This window comes from Schistocerca serialis, chromosome 1, assembly GCF_023864345.2.
Source record: "Schistocerca serialis cubense isolate TAMUIC-IGC-003099 chromosome 1, iqSchSeri2.2, whole genome shotgun sequence".
Lineage (NCBI taxonomy): Eukaryota > Metazoa > Arthropoda > Insecta > Orthoptera > Acrididae > Schistocerca > Schistocerca serialis.
The window spans coordinates 433,562,809-433,587,663 of NC_064638.1; the positions used below are offsets into that span (position 1 = coordinate 433,562,809).

The following is a 24,855-nucleotide window of genomic DNA, read 5'->3' on the forward strand; positions in this document are numbered from 1 at the left end:
TCCATTCGTCTGTATAGAATTCGCGTTAGTATTTTGCAGTTGTGACTTATTAAACTGATAGTTCGGTAATTTTCACATCTGTCAACACCTGCTTTCTTTGGGACTGAAATTATTATATTCTTCTTGAAGTCTGACGGTATTTCGCCAGTCTCATACATCTTGCTCACCAGATGGTAGAGTTTTATTAGGCCTTGCTCTCCCAAGGTTGTCTGTAGTTCTAATGGAATGTTGTCTACTCCAGGGGCTTTGTTTCGACTCAGGTCTTTCAGTGCTCTGTCAAACTCTTCACGTAGTATCATATCTCCCATTTCATCTTCATCTACATCCTCTTCCATTTCCATAATACTGTCTTCAAGTACATCACCCTTGTATAGACCCTCTATATACTCCTTCCACCTTTCCGCTTTCTCTTCTTTGCTTAGAACTGGGTTTCCATCTGAGCTCTTGATATTCATAAAAGTGGTTCTCTTTTTTCCAAAGGCCTCTTTAATTTTCCTGTAGGCAGTATCTATCTTACCTCTAGTGAGATGAGCCTCTACATCCTTAGATTTGTCCTCTAGCCATCCCTGCTTAGCCATTTTGCACTTCCTGTCGATCTCATTTTTGAGACATTTGTATTCCTTTTTGCCTGCTTCATTTATTGCATTTTTATATTTTCTCCTTTCATCAATTAAATTCAATATTTCTTCTGTTACCCAAGGATTTCAACTAGCCCTCGTCTTTTTACCTACTTGATCCTCTGCTGCTTTCACTACTTCATCCCTCAACGCCACCCATTCTTCTTCTACTGTATTTCTTTTCTCCATCCCTGTCAATTTTTCCATTATACTCTCCCTGAAACTCTGTACAACCTCTGGTTTAGTCAGTTTATCCAGGTCCCATCTCCTTAAATTCCCAGCTTTTTGCAGTTTCCTCAGTTTTAATCTACAGTTCATAACCAATAGATTGTGGTCAGAGTCCACATCTGCCCCTGGAAATGTCTTACAATTTAAAACCTGATTCCTAAATCTCTGTCTTACCATTATATAATCTATCTGAAACCTGTCAGTATCTTCAGGCTTCTTCCATGTATACAACCTTCTTTTGTGATTCTTGAACCAAATGTTAGCTATGATTAAGTTATGCTCTGTGTGATTAAAAAAAACAACATTGATGGCTGTTAATACATTAGAATATCTTAATGTTCCATTTAACATAAATTAGTAATAAGATACCTAATATATAAGTAAGACATACTTCCGAGAGCGTAACACCACCAGTGAACGTGTGCTATGGCTTCTGACCAATCATCACATTTGTGTTTGTCTACATAAGTTCATTCTTATGATGAACAGAATAAATGTTGCAAACATTGCTGACCTCTAAACTCAGCACAGTTACTGCTGCTCAGAGTGTCAAAACAGAGTGCACAGACAAGCTGCATTATTATTACTCTTTTTGGAGGGTGGGGAAGGGGGATGGGGGGCAGTGTCATTAAGATTCGGAAGGAAATTTCCAAATTCTTAGATTTTCGTTGGATATATAGTTGTACATAATTTTATGCAATTAACATTACAGCTCTCTTGGTGATAAAACCTCAGTAATAATTACAAAAGGCAGTTTCCAAATGAAGATCGGACTACAGAATGCACTCAGTTTCTTCAATAAGCTACAAACAGTTTTTCTAAGAATGTACAAAAGATACACGGGATGTACCTGCTTCATGTAATTGGTCATTTCGCTTGGCTCTGAATCATCGCTTGGTGAAGCATGTCTTGTATGTTTGTTCTGATGGCAGCGCAGGCACCACTCAGTGATTATCAGTAGTTCCCCTGTAGTCATGTCCATTCCCGAATATACCACACATCCTCTTGTTCCATGACCTACAAACAAACATCACCTAATTATTACACTTGAGAGAAAAAGAACAATGACATTAAATCTGAAGGATATCCACTCCTATTTTCCACTGTGCACTCTGCATACATTCAGAATGTTCTAAACGTCAAATGAAACATTTCTAAAATGCACTGTCATAAAAGAATGTATGTTCTACAGTCACGATCAACAGGATTGACCTATAACAATCCTCCAATACAAAGAAAGGAATAAATGCAACAGATCTGTGGTGTCCTTTGTGGAAAAAAACAAAAGAGTTATCCAAAGTCATATTTATAAAGAAAGAAAACTGTTTCCTGCTCACAGACAACTTTCAAGTTAACTGATGCTTATAAACGAAAAGTAAAAAAGTTGTGGGTGTTCTGCAGTATGTTCCAGTACTGTAGAACTTTAACGATTTTGTGCTTTATCCCTTACAATTATGAAATTGTTCTACCAAGACGTTTTTTTATTTATTTATTGGTCCTGTGAATATAGGGACTGAACAGTGTACAAAAGATATTGGACCATTCATTAATTACAATACATATTGCTTGATTTTTTTTCTTTTTCTCAGACCTCATTCTAACAAAAGATAAAATTATTCACTATTTTCTTACTCTACACATTTTATAAAAACAATCATAACTGGTGATGCAGTTTTGTATTTCTAGGTATATCCTTACTGTATAGAAACAGTACCCTACCAAGTAATCCTTCACAGTTGATTTGAACTCGTTTAAGTCCATTATTATTTTTGTGGATTTGGGTAGTGCATTGTACAATTTGATGCCAGGATGGAGCATGTCTTTCTGTAACAACATTGTGTTTGTCTGTTGTACATGTACATCATTTATTTGTCTTGTGTGGTAGCTATGTACAGATTCATTATGGGTGATGCTCGGACTGCTGCTGTTTAGTTTTTCTTTTATAATAATTACATTTTCAAGTATATAAATAAATAGAAGTGATAGTATTTTATTTTTCCTAAATAGTCACTTGCACGATGATCTTTGATCCAACCCTTCCATTAATCTAATAATCTTTTTCTGCAATCTAAATGATTTCTGACTAGCTTCACAATTTCTCCAAAACACACCATATTTCAATATTGAATGAACATAAGCAAAATGTATAGTCCTGAGCTTATCATGTAATACACAGATTCTTATCACTCCCCCTCGCCCCCATAAACTATGGACCTTGCCATTGGTGGGGAGGCTTGCACACCTCAGCGACACAGATAACCGTACCGTTGATGCAACCACAATGGAGGGGTATCTGTTGAGAGGCCAGACAAACATGTGGTTCCTGAAGAGGGGCATCAGCCTTTTCAATAGTTGCAGGGACAACAGTCCGGATGATTGACTGATTTGGCCTTGTAACATTAACCAAAACAGCCTTGCTGTGTTGGTACTGGGGATGGCCGAAAGCAAGGGGAAACTACAGCCGTAATTTTTCCCAATGGCATGCAGCTTTACTGTATTGTTAAATGATGATGGCATCCTCTTGGGTAACTTATGCTGGAGGCAGAATAGTCCCCCATTCAGATCTCCGGGCAGGGACTACTCAGGAGGACGTCGTTATCAGGAGAAACAAAAGTGGTGTTTTACGGATCGGAGTGCGGAATGTCAGATCCCTTAATTGGACAGGTAGGTTAGAAAATTTACAGAGGGAAATGGATAGGTTGAAGTTAGATGTAGTGGGAATTAGTGAAGTTCGATTGCAGGAGGAACAAGACTTCTGGTCACGTGAATACAGGGTTATGAATACGAAATCAAATAGGAGTATTGCAGGAGTAAGTTTAATAATGAGTAAACAAAAATGGGGAGAGGGTAAGGTACTACGAACAGCATAGTGAATGCATTACTGTAGTCAAGATAGACACGAAGCCCATGCCTGCCACAGTAGTACAAGTTAATATGCCCACTAGCTCTGCAGATGATGAAGAGATTGAAGAAATGTATGAAGAGATAAAAGAAATTATTCAGATAGTGAAGGGAGACGAAAATTTAATAGTCAAGAGGGACTGGAATTTGACAGTAGGAAAAGAAAGAGAAGGAAAAGTAGTAGGTGAATATGAAATGGGGATAAGGAGTGAAAGATGAAGCCACCTGGTAGAGTTTTGCATAGAGCATAACTTAATCATAGCTAACACTTGCTTTAAGAATGATAAAAGAATGGTGTATATGTGGAAGACGCCTGGAGACAATGGAATGTTTCAGACATATTATATTATGATAAGACAGATTTAGGAACCAGGTTTTAATTTGTAAGACATTTCACCCAGGGGCAGATGTGGATTCTTGACCACTATCTATCGGTTATGAACAGTAGATTAAAACTGAAGAAGCTGCAAAATGGTGTGAATTCAAGGAGATAAAACCTGGATAGATGAAAGAACAAGGGGGTTGTAGAGTGTTTCAGAGAAAGTATTAGAGAACGACTGACAAGAAAGGGGGAAAGATACACAGTAAAAGAAGAACGGATAGCTTTGAGAGATGAAATAGTGAAGGATAAGTAGGTAAAAAGAGGAGGGCTAGTAGAAATCTTTGGGTAGCAGAAGAGCTACTGAATTTAACTGATGAAAGGAGAAAACCTAAAAATGCTGTAAATGAAGTAAGTGAAAAGGAATACAAACGTCCCAAAAATGAAACCGACAGGAAATGCAAAACGGCTAAGAAGGGATGGCTAGAGGACAAATGCAAGGATGTAGAGGTATATATCACTAGTGGGGTAAGATAGATACTGCCTAAAGGAAAATTAAAGAGACCTTTGGAGAAAAGAGAACCACCTGTATGGATATCTTCTGTCTTATTTGACAGCTGCTCCATAAACTCTGACCTATTACATGATCCCCTATGACTTCCAAATCGACTCACTTTTCTTCCTCAATCAAAGCACCCCCCTTCAGAGATCTCCAATGTTCTCTTTTCAACTATCAACTCTCTCCTCTGTGCTGAAAAGTCGAATTCCCAAGCATTCTTAATGTTGATACACTGACTTTTAATTTCACCACAGATTGTTTTCATCTGTCCACATGTTGAAACAGTTCTTCTGACAAACATTTCATTTCCAATTTATTCACATTTTACCTGCAGTCCTTTCACCATGGCTTACCCGTATTTTCTATTCATTTCCTTCCTGTGTCTCATAATTCTGTATCCCTGAATATCACTTCCTGCTTTCATCGATCAAATGAAGTATTTCTTTTACCCAAGATTTCATCGCAGTTATCTTCCTTCTACGTATGTTTGTCCAACCAAATTCTGTGATTGCCTTTTCTGAGATGATCATTCCTCTTCAACTAATCTGTCCACTTCAGTATTCAATATAATGGTATCCGTAGCCTCACAGATCTTCATATGCATCTCATCATTCCTCAATACTACAGTATCCCCTTCTTTAAACAATGATTCTTCTGGATGAGTCTCTTAAATTTGGCCTACTCATCATCATTACTATAATGTGATCACTCTCTATATCTGATCTTGCGTATACCTTAGACTCCAACATCTGATTTCTGAATCTGTATTTGACCATTCTTTCCGTAATGTCAGACCTTTTCCAAGCATACCACGACCTCTTGAGTTTTTTTATCAATGTACTTACTATTACTAGCTGAAATTTATTGTACAACTCAATTAGTCTTTCTTCTGTCACATTCCTACTATCAAGTCCTCACTCTCCTGTATGTTGTTCTTCTACTCCTTCTCCTACTACTGAGTATTAGATTATCATCTCCTTTTACATGCAGAATACCTGTTCAATCCTGATTATTAGCCCAAAGGTTGAAAATACCGCTTCAGTTGTAAATTTCTTTTATTATCATGGACGGTTTTGGGCTCTCATAAGCCCATCCTCAGGTGTTGCAACTGTGCTGTAGCCCCGAGTGCCACGGTGGACATGTACTAGGCATTATAATCTCCTTGCAGCAGCTGAATTACCTGTTCAAATCTTTACATATTTTCCCTGTCTCTTCATACTTTGACTTTTATGTTGGCATATATATGTGAATTATTGTCGTTGGCATTGGTTTGCTGTGAATTCTGATGAGAACAACCATACTATTGAACTGTTCTAGTACCCCACTTTCTCCTTTACAATCCCATTGCCAGTATACCATTTTCTGCTGCTGCTGCTGATACTGCTCTACGTTTGTCTGACCAGAAAGCCTTAGGTGCTTTCCATTCCACTTCACTTACCCCACACTACATCTAGGCTGCACCTTCACATTTCCGTTTTCAAATTTCCTTGCTTCCCTACCATGTTTCAACTTCTAACATTCCACACAGTAATTTGTAATACATCATCCTTTCATTGGTTAGTCACAATTTTTCTCATGGTTACCTCCTGCTTGGCAGCATGCTCCCAAAATGGGAGACTAATTCAGAATCTTGTGCCAATGGAAAGAAGATTACACTTCTTTAATTACTGCCCACATGTCCTGTGAATACACATTACGTGTCTTTAATGCACTGGTTTCTGTTCCCTTCTGCATTCTCGTGCCACTCATCACTGCTGATTCTTCCACCTTTTAGGGGCAGTTTCCCATCCCAAGGACAAGAAGTTGACCTGAGGCTCTTGTCTGCTCCTCTCCTCTATCTGACAAGGTCATCATGGCCGTTAGCAGAAAACGGGGGTGACTCCTTATACTGGGAGTCTGCTGTGTCATTGTTGATTGTTTTTATTCAAAATTTAAACAGTGGGTGGGGATTGAGCCTGGGGTGCAGAACATTTCAATCACTAATCAGGGTAATTCTAGACACACAAGTAATCTTTCAGGACCATTACCAGATATGATTTATTTACAAAATTCTTGACTGTGCTGTATGATGATTTTATTTTTAACACAATTTATATGGTCAGTTTTTCTTAACAGTCACATTAAGTGGAAGATCAGGGTCCCTTGGTTTGGAGCCAAATGAAAGGTCTCAACCAGAGGCTCTGTTGATTGTGTGTTGGTCTGGGCTGTAGATTTCTGGATCTGCATTATGGGGTGAAGAATGGTAAGACTTTCCTCGATAGATTAGGTGCACACCACACAGAGGAAGCAGCTACTCAGGTAGCATTGTACTTGCGAAGTGCACATGGTTCCCTCCACCCTGCCCATAGGCCAGGCGATTGTTAAAGATGCTCTGATAAACGCTCACCATCTATATGAAGGGAGTGAAATCAGGCCATACACAGACATTCAAATGTCAAAATTTTACCAGCAAATTGCTGAAGAATTTGTAACAAAGTTTCTGAATTTAGTGCCTCCCATGAAAGCTGTCGTGTGCAAATTTATACTCTGAACCAAGAACTGGATGAAACCTGAAGTTGAAAGCTTTGAAATATTTAATGAGACATAGAACATGTATCGAAAAGACAGGTTATACAGCATTACAATCAACAAAAACAGTCTCTACAAGAAGTCAAAATTGAATCTGACTGTGACATTAGCTGGATGCAACTGAAGTTCTTACCGGGCACCTCCACAACTGTTGCAGAATGATTCAAAGTAAGTCTATGATCAGTATTGCGAAAGTACCCTGATCGAGCAATATTAGTTGTAAAGAACTTTAACCTACCACATATAGACTGGGATGTCTATGGATTCACTACAGATTGTATGGACAAATGGTCTTATGAGTGGTTCTGAATGCATTTTCAAAACATTGTCTTGAGCAGCCAGTTCAACACACAATGGAAATACTGTAGATTTTGTAGCTACCAACAGGCCTGACCTTATAAATGGTACTAATATAGAGAAAAGGGATAATGATCGTGATATACTGGTAATGTGCAGTCAAGTTAATAAATACATCAAGAAGGCTATGAGAGTTCCCATGCTAGACAGATAAGCAGTTGCTGGTATCCTGCTTAGACCATGAATAGACACCATTTAGTTCCAATATGATGGACATGAAGTAATTATAAGCAGGCTTAAACTGATTGTAAATTGGCTCTGGAGAAGCACATGCTGAGCAAGTGGATTAAAGGTGGAAAAGACTCACCATGGTTTAATAAGAAAATGCTGAGGAAACAGACTGATGCATTCTCGGTACAAAAAAGAATGTGGAAATGCTGAAAGGCAGAAGTTAGCAGAAATTTGTGCATTACAAAAAGAGTGATGCACGAATCATACAACAAAATTCTGGTACTATATGAAATCACTAAGGTGGTTACAGATTTCTAACTAGTCTCACATCAACCGGTCGGGTGTTAGAATAGAGAAAAGCAAAAGGACAGTTGAAGTAATAAATTTTGCATTTAAAACATGTTTAATGCAGGAAGATACCATTGTCTGATCATCACACAGACTCCTTTATGGACATATAAACAGGCATACTTGGTGTTGAGAAGCAACGTAAAGAGTTGAAAGCAAATAAGTCACTGGGTTCTGAGGTATTTCCAGTTCAGTTCCACAGAGAGTATTCTTTTGCACTGGCCACTTAGTTTGCATTTATCGTAGACCTCCCTCCCAGTACACAGTCTCAAGCAATTGGAAAACAATGTGCTGATGGCTCCTGTATATGAGAAAGGTAAAAGAATGGACCCGCAGATTTACTGCCAATATCCTTAGCCACAGTTTGGTGCAGAATTCTTCAGCATTTATTCAATTCAAATAGGATAAATTTTCTTGAGACAGAGAAGATTCTATTTACAAATCAGCAAGGGTTTAGTAAACAACATTCATGCAAAACTCTGCTCGTCTTTCACTCGCACAACATCCTGTGAATCGTGGATGAAGGGCAACAGGCAGACTCCATATTCCTAGATTTCCATAAAGCATTTGACCCAGTGTCCCACTGCGGACTGTTAAAGGTCCGAGTGACTCAAAAACTTCTTAAGTAAATTAATCCAGTTTCCACTTATTGACATCGATAAGATATAGGTCCTGAGAATTTGGAGACTTTGGAAGATCATACAGTGGTATCTTGCGTAACAAGCACCTCCCATATTGCAATTCACGTAACGAGCAAAATAAACTATAAAAAAATGACTCTCTTAATGATCGATGTTTCGCACAACGAGTGACGACGATTTAGTGTGATGACACCAGCTGTTCACATGTGGTGGGGAAAACGCTTAACAATATGAACATCTTTCATTGTCGGCAGCAGCATATTAACAATGTCTTTAGCACATACTACAGGCTGGGTCTAACGATCTTTCTGCTACCATCTTAGTGCAGCTTGTGATCACACATTTTTCTAAACTTTTGCCCATGCAGTGTGTGTTGGCTTTTTTGTTTTTGTGCGCAAATTTTATTAACCTTCATAGAAACATGCACAAGAAGATGGCCATAAGAGAAAGAAAATAACCTTAGAAATTAAAAAAAAAAATCATTGAAAAATGAGAACGTGGTATGTGCGTTACTGATTTAGTATGCACGTACAATCAGGCTAGATCAAATATTTGCACTATTCTCAAAACAATGACCGCCCCCGGTGGCTGAGTGGTCAGCACGACAGAATGTCAATCCTAAGGGCCCAGGTTCGATTCCTGGCTGGGTCGGAGATTTTCTCTGCTCAGGGACTGGGTTTTGTGTTGTCCTAATCATCATCATCATTTCATCACCATTGACGCGCAAGTCGCCGAAGTGGCGTCAAATCAAAAGACTTGCACTAAGCGACCGGTCTACCCGACGGGAGGCCCTCATCACACGACATTTATTTATTTATTTTAATGGTTTCATATTCTGAACTATATTGAAAGGTTGCTCCTTATATGAATAAATGAAATGCAATTGCAGGGTGACACTATTAATGAGAGCATAATTTGTGAAAAGGCAAGAATGATTTTTGCTGACCTCGTTAAAAAGACACCAGGATCATCAACAGCCAAAGATGTGTTTAAGGGAAGCCGAGGGTGGTTCGAGAAGTTTAACGAAAGAAATGGCATCCATAGCATTTTGAGGCACAGCAAGGCAGCCAGCTCCACCACAAAGGCACCAGAGAACTTCACAAGTAACATCAAGATGCTCACAGATTCTGAAGGTCATCTGCCACAACAAGTTTTTAAATGTGACAAGATAGGTCTATGTTGGAAAAAGATGCTGAGGCATACCTTTGTAACACAGTGGAGAATGCGTTGCATGGTGACAAGCCAATGAAAGTCCGTCTCACACTGCTATTCTGTGCCAAAAACAAGCGATGATTTGAAAATCAACCTGCTGCTTGTTTACCATTCAGAAGCTCCATGAGCCTTCAAGAAGTGTAAAGTCCAGAAGAGCATGTTAAATGTGATGTGGAGACCCAACAACAAGACTCGAATGACATGATCTTTTTCGTGATTGGATCAGTGAAGTCCTTCCATGAAAAATTATTTGCTTGAGATTGATCTGCCACTCCATGTCTTGCTTGTTATGGACAACACTCCTGCCCATTCTCCAAGCCTACAAGACCACCTCCTTGAAGAATTTCAGTTCATCAAGATCTGACTTCTGCCTTCCAACACCACTCTGTTACTCCAGACTATGGGCCAGCAGATTATTTCTAATTTTAAGAAGCTCCATATTAAAGCACTCTTTGAGCACTGCTTTGAGTTGACTGAAGCTACCAATCTCACTCTCACAGAGTTTTGGAAATATCACTTCAACATCGTTGCTTCCAACAAGATGATCGAAAAGGCAAAAAGAGGAGGCAGTAACAGCAAAGACAGCAACCTTCTTATGCAATAACAGAAATGCTGAAAGCATGAGAATTGGTAGCATCACCCCAACAAAGCAGTGGCTACGCACGCTACAAATTTATTTGACAATGATGTGTCGCATTTTTGTCAAGCGTTGAAATGTTGGCAGAAACAAAATTACTATAGATATTCCCAGTAAAAAAGAATTAGTTACGTATCATGAATAATAAAGTACATAACACTAAAAACAAAGATGCTGTAACTTACCAAACGAAAGCGTTGGTATGTTGATAGAGACAATAAACACACAAACAAATTTCAAGCTTTCGCAACCCAAGGTTGCTTCATCAGGAAAGAGGGAAGGAGAAGGAAAGACGAAAGGATGTGGGTTTTAAGGGAGAGGGTAAGGAGTCATTCCAATCCCGGGAGCGGAAAGACTTACCTTAGGGGGGAAAAAGGACAGGTATACACTCGCGCGTGCGTACACACACACACACACACACACACACACACACACACACACAGAGCAGATGATGTGACTTACCAAACGAAAGCGCTGGCACGTCGATAGACACACAAACAAACACAAACACACACACAAAATTCAAGCTTTCGCAACAAACTGTTGCCTCATCAGGAAAGAGGGAAGGAGAGGGAAAGACGAAAGAATGTGGGTTTTAAGGGAGAAGGTAAGGAGTCATTCCAATCCCGGGAGCGGAAAGACTTACCTTAGGGGGAAAAAAGGACAAGTATACACTCGCGCACACACACACATATCCATCCACACATACACAGACACAAGCAGACATTTATAAAGGCAAAGAGTTTGGGCAGAGATGTCAGTCGAGGCAGAAGTAAAGAGGCAAAGACGTTGTTGAAAGAGGTGAGGTATGAGCAGCAGCAACTTGAACCCATTACATGCAGTCTCCCATCCTTCATCAAAGACACCAGCCACTTTCTCGAAAGCCTAGAATCCTTGCCCAGTCTGTTACCCCCGGAAACCATCCTTGTAATCATTGATGCCACTTCCTTATACACAAATATTCCGCACGTCCAGGGCCTCGCTGTGATGGAGCACTTCTTTTCACGCTGATCACCTGCCACCCTACCTAAAACCTCTTTCCTCATTACCTTAGCCAGCTTCATCCTGACCCACAACTTCTTCACTTTTGAAGGCCAGACATACCAACAATTAAAGGGAACAGCCATGGGTACCAGGATGGCCCCCTCATACGCCAACCTATTCATGGGTCGCTTAGAGCAAGCCTTCTTGGTTACCCAGGCCTGCAAACCGAAAGTTTGGTACAGATTTATTGATGACATCTTCATGATCTGGACTCACACTGAAGAAGAACTCCAGAATTTCCTCTCCAACCTCAACTCCTTTGATTCCATCAGATTCACCTGGTCCTACTCTAAATCCCATGCCACTTTCCTTGACGTTGACCTCCATCTGTCCAATGGCCAGCTTCACACGTCCGTCCACATCAAACCCACCAACAAGCAACAGTACCTCCATTATGACAGCTGCCACCCATTCCACATCAAACGGTCCCTTCCCTACAGCCTAGGTCTTCGTGGCAAGCGAATCTGCTCCAGTCCGGAATCCCTGAACCATTACACCAACAACCTGAAAACAGGTTTCACATCCCGCAACTACCCTCCCGACCTGGTACAGAAGCAAATAACCAGAGCCACTTCCTCATCCCTTCAAACCCAGAACCTCCCACAGAAGAACCCCAAAAGTGCCCCACTTGTGGCAGGATACTTTCCGGGACTGGATCAGACTCTGAATGTGGCTCTCCAGCAGGGATACGACTTCCTCAAATCCTGCCCTGAAATGAGATCCATCCTTCATGAAATCCTCCCCACTCCACCAAGAGTGTCTTTCCGCCGTCAACCTAACCTTCGTAACCTCTTCCTTCATCCCTATGAAATCCCCAAGTCACCTTCCCTACCCTCTGGCTCCTACCCTTGTAACCGCCCCCGGTGTAAAACCTGTCCCATGCACCCTCCCACCACCACCTACTCCAGTCCTGTAACCCGGAAGGTGTACACGATCAAAGGCAGAGCCACGTGTGAAAACACCCACGTGATTTACCAACTGACCTGCCTACACTGTGAAGCTATGTGGGAATGACCAGCAACAAACTGTCCATTCGCATGAAGGACAGGCAGACAGTGTTTGTTGGTAATGAGGATCACCCTGTGGCTAAACATGCCTTGGTGCACGGCCAGCACATCTTGGTACAGTGTTACACCGTCCGGGTTATCTGGATACTTCCCACTAACACCAACCTGTCAGAACTCCGGAGATGGGAACTTGCCCTTCAGTATATCCTCTCTTCTCGTTATCCGCCAGGCCTCAACCTCCGCTAATTTCAAGTTGCCGCCGCTCATACCTCACCTGTCTTTCAACAACATCTTTGCCTCTTTACATCCGCCTCGACTGACATCTCTGCCCAAACTCTTTGCCTTTACAAATGTCTGCTTGTGTCTGTGTATGTGCGGATGGATATTTGTGTGTGTGCGCGAGTGTATACCTGTCCTTTTTTCCCCCTAAGGTAAGTCTTTCCGCTCCCGGGATTGGAATGACTCCTTACTTTCTCCCTTAAAACCCACATCCTTTCGTCTTTCCTTCTCCTTCCCTCTTTCCTGATGAAGCAACCGTTTGTTGCGAAAGCTTGAATTTTGTGTGTATGTTTGTGTGTCTATCGACCTGCCAGCCCTTTTGTTTGGTAAGTCTCATCATCTTTATATATCCATCCGCACATACACAGACACAGGCAGACACATGTGTCTGTATACGTGCGGATGTATGTGTGTGTGTGTGTGTGTGTGTGTGTGTGTGTGTATACCTGTCCTTTTTTCCCCCTAAGGTAAGTCTTTCCACTCCCGGGATTGGAATGACTCCTTACCCTCTACTTTAAAACCCACATCCTTTCATCTTTCCCTCTCCTTCCCTCTTTCCTGATGAAGCAACCTTGGGTTGCGAAAGCTTGAAATTTGTGTGTGTGTGTGTGTGTGTGTGTGTGTGTGTGTGTGTGTGTGTGTTTATTGTCTCTATCAACATACCAACACTTTCGTTTGGCAAGTTACAACATCTTTGTTTTTAGATATATTTTTTCCCACGTCGAATGTTTCCCTCTATTATATTCCTATCATTAAAGTACATAATACTGTATGTATAATTTTCTTTGAATAAATGGCATGAATAAGATAAAAACTTGTAGCACTTTTTCTGCATGGAACACATTATCATGTTTTACATTAATTTATGAGATAAATTGTTTTGCTTAATGAGTGTTTTACACTACGAGTAAGATTATGGAATGTGAAGACACCGCCACCCGGCTGGAAGCCCGAGAACTCTTCGCCAGCTGTATATGCCGGGAAAGCATACATTCACATTTACGACACCTCTACGGGGAGGAGATGCTCTGTAGCTTCAAGCTGCTGCAGAAAGAACGCAACAGGAAAGCCAAATTGCTCAGCTCACTGGCTTTCCTCCAACGTTGCCGAGACAAGAACATCTTGCCACGATTTGCGGAATTAAGACATCCTGTGAAAACGAAGAAAACCGAACGTATTTTACGGCGAGCAGGGATGGCCATTGTCAGGGAACGCATTCACTACACACGGCAAGAACTGGACAAGAATGCACGCATCCTGATCGCATGTCACCTGAAAATGGCAGAAGCATTACCGGCACACACTTGGGAGTGGGTTGACTGCAGCTCTAACGCCGACAGTGAGGTGCAGAAACGACATGTTGCCGCAAAACAGATCAACAAATTCGGCAGACTCTCTGGAGCTCAGTCGACCCAGAAGGTGACAAATAGCACCAGAGCTATTGTAAATTTGACAGATAAGGTGCTAGATGCAGCCACAACTTGTGTCCTCACGAAAGGGTTGAACTTTGCACCTGTACCAAGGACCATACCGAAACGGGACATCATCAGCAGCGTAGAGGAAGCAATCCGGGGCCTACCCAAGGAGGAAGCTGAGCAGATCCGAAGGGAGACCTGCAGGATCATCGACAAGTCACGACTCCCTAAAGCTAACATTACTGCACAGGAGCGAGAGGCTATCCGCGCACTGAGGGATGATGCTGACATCATGGTCCTCCCAGCAGACAAGGGAAATGCGACGGTGCTGATTCGCACAGTCGACTACCAACAGAAAATCTGCTCTCTGCTGCAAGACCCAGCCTACAGGAAGCTCAACAAGGACCCTACATCGACGATGACCAGGAAAACCGTGGCGCTACTGAAGGACTCAGATCTACCAGAGGCAGTGCAGAAACGGCTGTATCCCAGAGCGCCAACGACACCGCGCCTGTATGGGTTGCCCAAGATTCACAAAGATGGGGTGCCTCTACGGCCGATTCTGGACACTATCAACTCGCACAGTTATGGACTGGCCAAATACCTGGCGACACTATTGAAACCACTGGTGGGACACTGCAGTCATCACGTGAAAAACTCCGCGGATTTCGTTAGAATACTGAAGGACATCCGAATACAGAGTGATGACCTACTCGTGAGCTTCGACGTCACCTCCTTGTTCACAAAAGTACCGCTACAAGACGCCTTGGCGCTCCTTAATCGGCACTTCGAGCCTGAAACAGTGAAGCTCTTTGAATATGCACTTACGACCACCTACTTCAAGTGCAATGGAGAGCATTATGAACAAGTGGATGGAGTGGCCATGGGATCTCCCCTTGCTCCAGGGATCGCGAATCTTTATATGGAACACTTTGAGGAGGTGGCACTACAAACTGCTCACCGTAAACCCAGGCACTTCTTCCGCTATGTGGACGACACTTTCGTGATTTGGCAGCATGGCAAGCAGGCACTGGAGGAGTTTATGGACCACCTAAACGGCATACATGAGAATATAACCTTCACGATGGAAGTAGAAGAGAATGGCTGTATTCCATTCCTGGACATACTGATCAGGAAGAAAGCGGATGGCACGCTGGGCCATTCAGTATATAGAAAAAAGACACACACAGACCTGTACCTCCATGCAACCAGCTGCCACCATCCGGCGCAACGCCAGTCAGTACTGACCACCTTGGTGCATAGGGCGCATGTCATTTGTGACAAAGAAAGCCTCTCAGACGAATTACACCACCTAAGAGAGGTATTTCGGAAAAACGGGTACAGTGAAACACAGATTGGCAGGGCCTTCAAGAGGAGACAGGCTGACAAAGTTCAGGAAGAGGAAGTTAACAAGAGACTCACCTTTCTTCCATATTTGGGGCCCACATCAGCCAAAATCGGGAGGCTATTAAGAAAATCTAACATAAATACCGTCTTCCGACCACCGCCGAAGACGAAAGAGCTGCTGGGCACAGCTAAAGACCCACTCAAACTAAACACACCTGGTATATACAACATTGCCTGCGAATGTGGTGTGCAGTACATTGGTCAAACGCAGCGCTGCATCTCTAAAAGGTGCGAGGAACACATCAGGCATGTTCGACTTGGACAGATAGAGAAATCTGCTATAGCTGAACATAGCATCAAAGAAAACCACACCTTTGACTTCGAAAACACCAGGGTGCTATGCCGAGCCGGGAGCTATTGGGATAGCGTCATTAAAGAATCAATAGAAATACGGGTCCACGAGAACCTTGTGAACAGGGACGAAGGCTATCAACTGAGCGCGGCCTGGAATCCAGCATTAGCCGCAATACGCCAGGAACGCAACAAAAACCATCCAGCTCACGAGACGCAATCAGAATGCTCTGACGGAGACACGAACGGCGCACCCGCTTCCCCCTCCACCTCGCCCGCCGGCTCCTCTGGACCCAGCCTCCCGCGGCCAGGTGGTGGGGGGCACACCGCAGGTATAAAGGGACCGGCATCCGCAAAGTCTCGGCACTTCGCCAGAAGATGATGAGTATGTCACTCGTCGAAACGTCGCTGTTTGAAGACACCGCCACCCGGCTGGAAGCCCGAGAACTCTTCGCCGGCAAGATTATGGAATGACTTATGCTCGCTATGCAAGGTTCCACTGTACTTACAAATTAACAATTTTGGGTTTTTTCTTTGCTTGTACTGTGAAACCTTGCTTCATGCCAGGTCAACGGGAAGTACCATATAGATTTTGATCAGTGAGTTACTGAGTATCAAAACATGAGACATAAATGGTCATATCTTTTGTTAGTGTTGACTTAAAAGCTTCATATTTTAAATCTCCAAGAACCCGTAGACCTTAGTATGTGACATAAATTTCTACTTGATATGTGTATCTGTTCATGAGAAAATCAGTTTCTAACAGTAGGACAGAGAGATGGACGGAAAACAAAATGATCCTCTGAGGGTTCCATTTTAACTGACTTATGTACAGAACCCTGAAAAATGGTAGAAAATGAACTTGGCAAGGCTCAAATGGAACTAATACTGAAGTGGACATTTCATCAAAAAAGTAACAATGCAGGCTGTGATGGTCCTAAATCACAAACTGGATGTATTTATAGACTCATTTTATGTCTAAGTGCAAAATTTCACCTTCTGTGAGGTTTTGTACAAATTGTTAGTCGTAAGGGTAGTTATTTAGTTGTTTACATGTGCTCTAGATCATAATTGTGATTTCTCACGACGACACGGAAGATGTTCATTGTTCACAATCGTAGTAAACTTTCTCAATGAAAAATATGAGCAAATGATTTCAGATTGTGTTTGAGGTTAATTTTATGATCTATTAGATTTTTTACAACAATAGGTAAGTGGTCAAAAGATTATCTCACTAACTCTGGGTGACAATGAAGGCACCCCTTGAAGACTGTGCTCTTAACCAAACATAGGAGAGTAACAATTTGGGATACCTTGGGCAACATTGGTTAACAACAACAAATTGCTGTCACAAGAGAGCATAAGAAATGCCTGATAACAAAAGGCCATTATTGTGATGATGTCTCCAATATGGAAGGATTAGCGAAGAACAAAGGAGTGTTACTCTATAATTTCTGCAAACTACACAATATATATTCACTCAAATTAATGTGACCACCTGTCAAAAGCCTGAATAACCACCTTTTGCAGAACAGACCACAGTGAGATGTGCAACACGGGAGTCAATGAAGTTCTGAAAGGTAAGGACAGGAATGTGGAGCCATGCCGAGTCCAATGTTGCGGCCAGCTAGTTTTCTTTGTTGAGGATCCATGACGTGAAGAGCCTAACCGAGGTGGTCCTACAGATTCCGTTTAAATTCAGAAGATTTTAGTGCCTGCAGGAGTATGGTTAACTCATTCCAGTGCTCTTTCAACCACAAGAGCTGTGTGACATGGTGCATTGTCATGCTGGTAGATGCCATCGTGTCGAGGACAAAACACACAGCATGTAAAGGTAGACAGGGTCCTGAAAGGTAGACGCACACTGCATACTTGCTTGTGTCGATCAACTGCACTTTCTAGAATGACAAAATCATCCACTGAATGCCACAAAAACATTTCTCAGAGAATAAAACTTCCTCCTCCAGCCTGGAACCTTCCCACGATTGTTGCAGAGTGTTGCAAGCACATTTTCACATTAATGGAGCATAAAACACAATTCATCTGAAAAGGCCACCTGTCACCACTCAGTGGATGTCCAGTTGTGGTACAGGAATACAACTTTCAGCCTCTGATACCAATGAACAGCAGTCAGCATAGGAGCTTGAATTAAGTGCTTGCTGCAGGCGCCCATACACAGATATGTTCACTGAAAGGTCATTGGGGAGACACTGTCAGTAGCTCCTTGGTTCCTGTGGGCGGACAGTTGCATGTCTGTCTGTCTGCCTGTACCTGTCTCCTCAGCCATCACTTACACCTGTCATTTATGGCATGTAGTTCACCATAGTTCCTTCTGCAACTGTTTTTGACAGCACCATTTTGCCAAGCACAATATACTTCAACCACGGTGACACACAAACTGTTTACACATTTAGCTGTTTTAAAAATGATTCCACCCATGGCATGAAAGCCAATGTTGGTAACCATTTGGATGTCAGATAAATTGGTGCATTTCCATGTTACAACAACGACTGCAGTTTTCCATGTTCCCTGGGCCCACTTTATATAACTTCCACTGCTAGTGCTGCCACCTGCTATCTGTGGGTGGTTACTACACGCTGACATCGAACTTTGGTGGCAGTAATTTAATGTGATTGGACCTTGTCAATTTAGCAATAAAAGTTATGGAATATTTGAAAGCTACGCTTCAGGGAACTCAAGTCTCAGAAACTAAGTCAAGATTCATAATTAACATGAAGTTCCATCACAGTGTGAGTCGACAATTCTTTTATCACTTTTACATCAAACTTCTACTATTGCTAGCAGTGCCATGGAGCAGTAACTGAATGCATGTGACAATGCTTATAAAGGAGAAAAGGAAAACAAAATAATAGTATTGATCCTAATGGAGATCATTTGGGATATGTGTGTGTGTGTGTGTGTGTGTGTGTGTGTGTGTGTGTGTGTGTGTGTGTGTGTGTGTGTTTTATAACACAAGATCAACTGCAAACTTATTTGGCTACAAACATACTAAGCAAAGAAAAAGGTTCAAAACTAGAAAGTGAACTTCTGAAATTATATATGCACTTACCGAGGCAGCGACCACGACGTACTTGTCGCTCACCACGGTTATTGAATTGCATCAGTACTGAACCCCGATGTTCACAGATGCAGCCATCACTGCTCTCTGAAGTACTGCTACACCTACACGAAATAGTTACATCATGATGTCTAGAATACAAAGAAAGTTTTTAAAAGCATTTACAGAATTGAAATTTTGTCTACTGAAAATAAATAGCAGGTTAATAATGGCTAAATGATTGAATATTTGTGAGAGCAATTCTGTTTTTTAACTTAAACATCTGAGAATGATTTTACAACAAGGACAGTTATTTAAAGAAACAAATTCATTATACATCCCAACTGAAGAAAGTGTATTCAAGGGATCGTCATGAAGAAGTGGAGCTAGCACTATAAAAACTTTTTGGATATACCTCATGGGTTGTTCTTCAAGTACAGGAAAAACAATTAACATAACAATGAAAGCTATCAATATTTGACAAAATACACTCCTGGAAATTGAAATAAGAACACCGTGAATTCATTGTCCCAGGAAGGGGAAACTTTATTGACACATTCCTGGGGTCAGATACATCACATGATCACACTGACAGAACCACAGGCACATAGACACAGGCAACAGAGCATGCACAATGTCGGCACTAGTACAGTGTATATCCACCTTTCGCAGCAATGCAGGCTGCTATTCTCCCATGGAGACGATCGTAGAGATGCTGGATGTAGTCCTGTGGAACGGCTTGCCATGCCATTTCCACCTGGCGCCTCAGTTGGACCAGCGTTCGTGCTGGACGTGCAGACCGCGTGAGACGACGCTTCATCCAGTCCCAAACATGCTCAATGGGGGACAGATCCGGAGATCTTGCTGGCCAGGGTAGTTGACTTACACCTTCTAGAGCACGTTGGGTGGCACGGGATACATGCGGACGTGCATTGTCCTGTTGGAACAGCAAGTTCCCTTGCCGGTCTAGGAATGGTAGAACGATGGGTTCGATGACGGTTTGGATGTACCGTGCACTATTCAGTGTCCCCTCGACGATCACCAGTGGTGTACGGCCAGTGTAGGAGATCGCTCCCCACACCATGATGCCGGGTGTTGGCCCTGTGTGCCTCGGTCGTATGCAGTCCTGATTGTGGCGCTCAGCTGCACGGCGCCAAACACGCATACGACCATCATTGGCACCAAGGCAGAAGCGACTCTCATCGCTGAAGACGACACGTCTCCATTCGTCCCTCCATTCACGCCTGTCGCGACACCACTGGAGGCGGGCTGCACGATGTTGGGGCGTGAGCGGAAGACGGCCTAACGGTGTGCGGGACCGTAGCCCAGCTTCATGGAGACGGTTGCGAATGGTCCTCGCCGATACCCCAGGAGCAACAGTGTCCCTAATTTGCTGGGAAGTGGCGGTGCAGTCCCCTACGGCACTGCGTAGGATCCTACGGTCTTGGCGTGCATCCGTGCGTCGCTGCGGTCTGGTCCCAGGTCGACGGGCACGTGCACCTTCCGCCGACCACTGGCGACAACATCGATGTACTGTGGAGACCTCACGCCCCAAGTGTTGAGCAATTCGGCGGTACGTCCACCCGGCCTCCCGCATGCCCACTATATGCCCTCGCTCAAAGTCCGTCAACTGCACATACGGTTCACGTCCACGCTGTCGCGGCATGCTACCAGTGTTAAAGACTGCGATGGAGCTCCGTATGCCACGGCAAACTGGCTGACACTGACGGCGGCGGTGCACAAATGCTGCGCAGCTAGCGCCATTCGACGGCCAACACCGCGGTTCCTGGTGTGTCCGCTGTGCCGTACGTGTGATCATTGCTTGTACAGCCCTCTCGCAGTGTCCGGAGCAAGTATGGTGGGTCTGACACACCGGTGTCAATGTGTTCTTTTTCCCATTTCCAGGAGTGTAATTTAATTGTATAGATACTAATAGATTGGATAGATACTAATCAAGCGATGGAAGAACACACACACAACAGAAAGTTATAATTAGGCAAGATTTCGGAGCCAGTAGCTTCTTCTTCAGGCAGAAGGATTGAAAGAGAAGGAAGAGGGGTGAAGGAAAAGAACTGGAGAGGTCTACAAAAAAGGGGCAGATTTCAGGAAAGTCACCCAGAAGCATGGGTCATCGAGTCTTATCAGACGGTAATTCTCTCCTGATCCATGCTTCTGGGTGATTTTCCCAAAATCTACCTCTTTTCCTAGACCTCTCCAGTCCTTTTCCTTCATCCCTCTTCCTCCCCCTTCAGCCATTATGCCTCAAGAAGGAGATACTGGTTCCAAAATCTTGCCTGATTATGACTTTCTTTTGTGTGTGTGTTCTGCTGCCACTTGGTGAGTAGACTTTCTATCTATCAAATAGAACAGACAATACAATAAAACACTCTATACTATTCATCTTCAAGTACTTTGCTTTATTGCTGGGTAAATGCTACATGTCAAGCTCCTATGACACGAGGGTATCTTCCTGCTGTAAACCAGCACTCTCAAGCTGTGTAGCTTGTTAACTATCTTGATTGAAAATGATAAAGCAAAAAGCTGCATCTATTATTTATGTTAATATATATAAGAGCCATACACATTTATGTTCATGTGAAATAATGTGATCAAATACTGACCTACTAGCTAAGATAAAGTAATAGTGGGTGCATCCTCAGCACAACACAAACCTCTTACGAGACAGAGAGCTATTACGTCCAAATGAAGATGATCTAATTCGTTCTACTGCTGTGCCTTGAACAGCAGGTGGAGATTTCACATCTTTTGTGCCTTCAGCACTGACAGTGCGAGACTGTAGTCGATGACGGCGCAGTTCCTCTCGGAGAGCCTCCTGCCTTCGCATTATCTCCCCTTGAAGCTCTTGTCTCTGTGAACATGAGTGTCAAGATATTTCATTGCTCAATTTCCTCACTGAACAACTGATGACCAACAGAATTACACATTCTTGTTCTTCATCAGGGGATGCATGGAAGTTTAATTTATCCGAGATTTCAACTAGTAGTTCAAGGCAAGCATTACAAATTATTCATGTTTGCTATATTGTTGGCAAAGAGTGTTAAAGAGCACATAAATTTTAACTATGACTGTGTGGAAAGCACAAAATTTCTTGGAATGCATGTTCACTGTCAAAGTGAGAAGAGCATGTAAAAATACTTAGGAACAGAATCAAACAATGGAAAATCCAGGATGGAATAATAACAGTATTATGAAAAGGATAGACTGCTACTCACTGTACATTGGAGAGTTGAGTCACTGACAGGAAGAAAACTGCTAAACAAGTAAAACGAATGTGAGTGCCATGATGGAATAGAAGGCTGTGTAGTGCTAGGGTGGGAACAGAGAAAGAGACAAGTGTGTGAAGGACAATGACTAATGAAGGTTAATGCCAGGAGGGTTATGGAAATGTAGGGTATATTGTAGCGAGTGTTCCCACCTGCGCAGTTCAGAAAAACTAATGTTGATAGGAAGGATTCAGATGGCAGGGCTGTGAAGCAGTGCTTACAGTGAACAGCATTGTGTTGGGTAGCATGCTCAGCAACTGGGTGATCCAGCTGTTTCTTGGTCACAGTTTGCCAGCTGCTATTCATACGGACAGACAGCTTGTTGTTTATCATGTCCATGTAGAATGCAGCACAGTGGTTGCAGCTTAGTTTGTAGATCACATGACTGGTTTCACAGGTAGCCCTGCCTTCAATGATATAGGTGATGCTTCTGAGCGGACTGTGAGTATATGGTGGTGGGAGGATGTATGGGACAGATCTTACAGCTAGGTCTTTCACAGCGATACGAGCCATCAGGCAAGCAGTTGGGAGTAAAGGTTGGGTAGGGATGGAAGAGGATATTATGTAGGTTTGGTGGGCAGCAGTGGGTATCATAGCATGATGAGAGATAGTCAAAACACTGATGGAGAACATGATTCATTTACTCCAGACCTGGATTGTAGTGAGTCATGAGGGAAAGTCTCCTCTGTGGCCAGACAGTAGGACTTTGGGGATGGTGGGTGACTGGAGAGATAAGGCATGGGAGATATTTTCTTGTGCAAGGTTGGGAGAGTAATTATGGTCTCTGCAAGCCTGAATGAGACTGCTGATGTATTTTGAGAGGGACTGTTCATCAATACAGATGCAACATCCGTGGGTGGCTAGGCTGTGTGGAAAGAACTTGTTGGAATGGAATGGCTCGCAACTGTCGAAGTGGCAATATTGCTGGTGGTTGGTAGGTTTGATATGGACAGAGGTACTGATACATCCATCTCTGATGTGGAGGTCAACATTGAGTATGGTGGCTTGTTGGTTTAAATGGAAGGAAGTGTTGAAGTTCTGAAGGAATGTGGGTAGGGTGTCCTCACCCTTGATCCAGATTACAAAGATGTCATCAATGAATCTGAGACAGGTGAGAGATTTGGGAGTCTGGGTGGCTAGGAAGGATTCCTCTAGGCGGCCCATGAATAGGCTGGTATAGAACAGTGCCATGTGGGTGTCCATTGCCACACCACAAACTTGTGGTGCCTTCAAAGATGAAGTAATTGTGGATGAGGATTGAGTTGGTCATAGTGAATAGGAATGAGTTTGGAAGTTTGGACTCTGACGGGCGATGGGAAGAGTAGTGTTCAATAGTAACAAGGCCATGGGTATTAGGGATGTTAAGGTGGTTGGGTTTATGGACTGTAGGAAGCATGTAGAAGGGGAAGTGCGAGGAGTGGCGGGTATGAGCTGAGAGACAGGAAGAGGTTCAGAATGTGCTGAAGGTTTTGATGAGGTACTGGAGATTCTTTTGGATTTCTGGACTGGGGTCACTGTGGCAGGGCAAGCATTAAAATGTTGGGGTCAGTTTTTAAGTGGTGGATTGCGGTTCTTTCTGTGTAAGGATCGATTGCATGTTGAGGGCTTTGGGGAATCCCTACAGCATGCTGTGCCCTCCAAATTCTTACATCAGTATGCAGAATTTCATGTATCAAATTGGTATATGTGGCTTAATAATAATAATAATAATAATAATAATAATAATACAGAACTTCTTAAATTAAGTAACCTGATTTAACCAGGTTACTTAATTTAAGAAGTTCTGTATAATAAAATACATATAATATACATATATATTATAAATAATTATTGAAGACTAAGAACAGGCAGTAATAGCCGACCAAGACAGACGCAGCAACAGGGAAGTAACCACGTTTGTCACATTTACAAGTTCCTAACCAGGAGCGAATTTTATTATATCATCTGTGTGCTTTAATAGTTTAGTTTCTTGAGTTTATGCGTGTAAATTTAATATTTAATAGCCACAGTTCTCACGTTTTCGTTTGTGTCTGAATGTAAACTGGTTTTGTGACATATTACAGGTTCCTAATCAGGGTCAAATTATTTAGTTTCACCTGAGTGCTTCGGTAGTTAGGTTTTTGAATACCTGCGTATTATTAGACACAATGCCTGCATTTTTGTCAGGGTCTACAGTAGAGTTGCACAGCATGTGCCGATAGTCCGTTTATCTGCACAGTTTAGTTTTACAGGGTCTTTAGTAAGGACAGGGACTGGGATTGTTGTGTGCGGATGTGAGCCAAGTTGGTGACACTTCGCTCTCAGCTTCAGGCTGTGATGGCTTTGGTTACACAGCTTGAGGCTGCAGTGGATGGACACCACAGTTGTGGGCCGGCCGTGGGGATCCAACAGACGTCCAGCACATCCGAGTCCTCCGATCGGTCCTCACCGGTGGCCAACCCATGTTCTGCTCACACTGAGGCTGACCCCTCACCTGTGGTCGAGTGGGAGGTCGCCCCGAGGTGAAGCAGGC

At 42.8% G+C, this 24,855-nt stretch overlaps 1 protein-coding gene across 1 annotated transcript in view; it reads right to left on the reverse strand.

Moving 5' to 3' along the window:
* Positions 1 to 24,855, reverse strand: part of LOC126472623 (eIF-2-alpha kinase GCN2) — a 304,310-nt gene that overhangs the window by 197,206 nt on the left and 82,249 nt on the right. The window contains exons 5-7 of the mRNA XM_050099946.1: positions 21,732 to 21,928; positions 19,072 to 19,184; positions 1,696 to 1,862 (exon numbers count right to left, since the gene is read on the reverse strand). Coding sequence (XP_049955903.1) covers positions 1,696 to 1,862; positions 19,072 to 19,184; positions 21,732 to 21,928 — 477 coding nt within the window. The remainder of the gene's footprint in view (positions 1 to 1,695; positions 1,863 to 19,071; positions 19,185 to 21,731; positions 21,929 to 24,855) is intronic.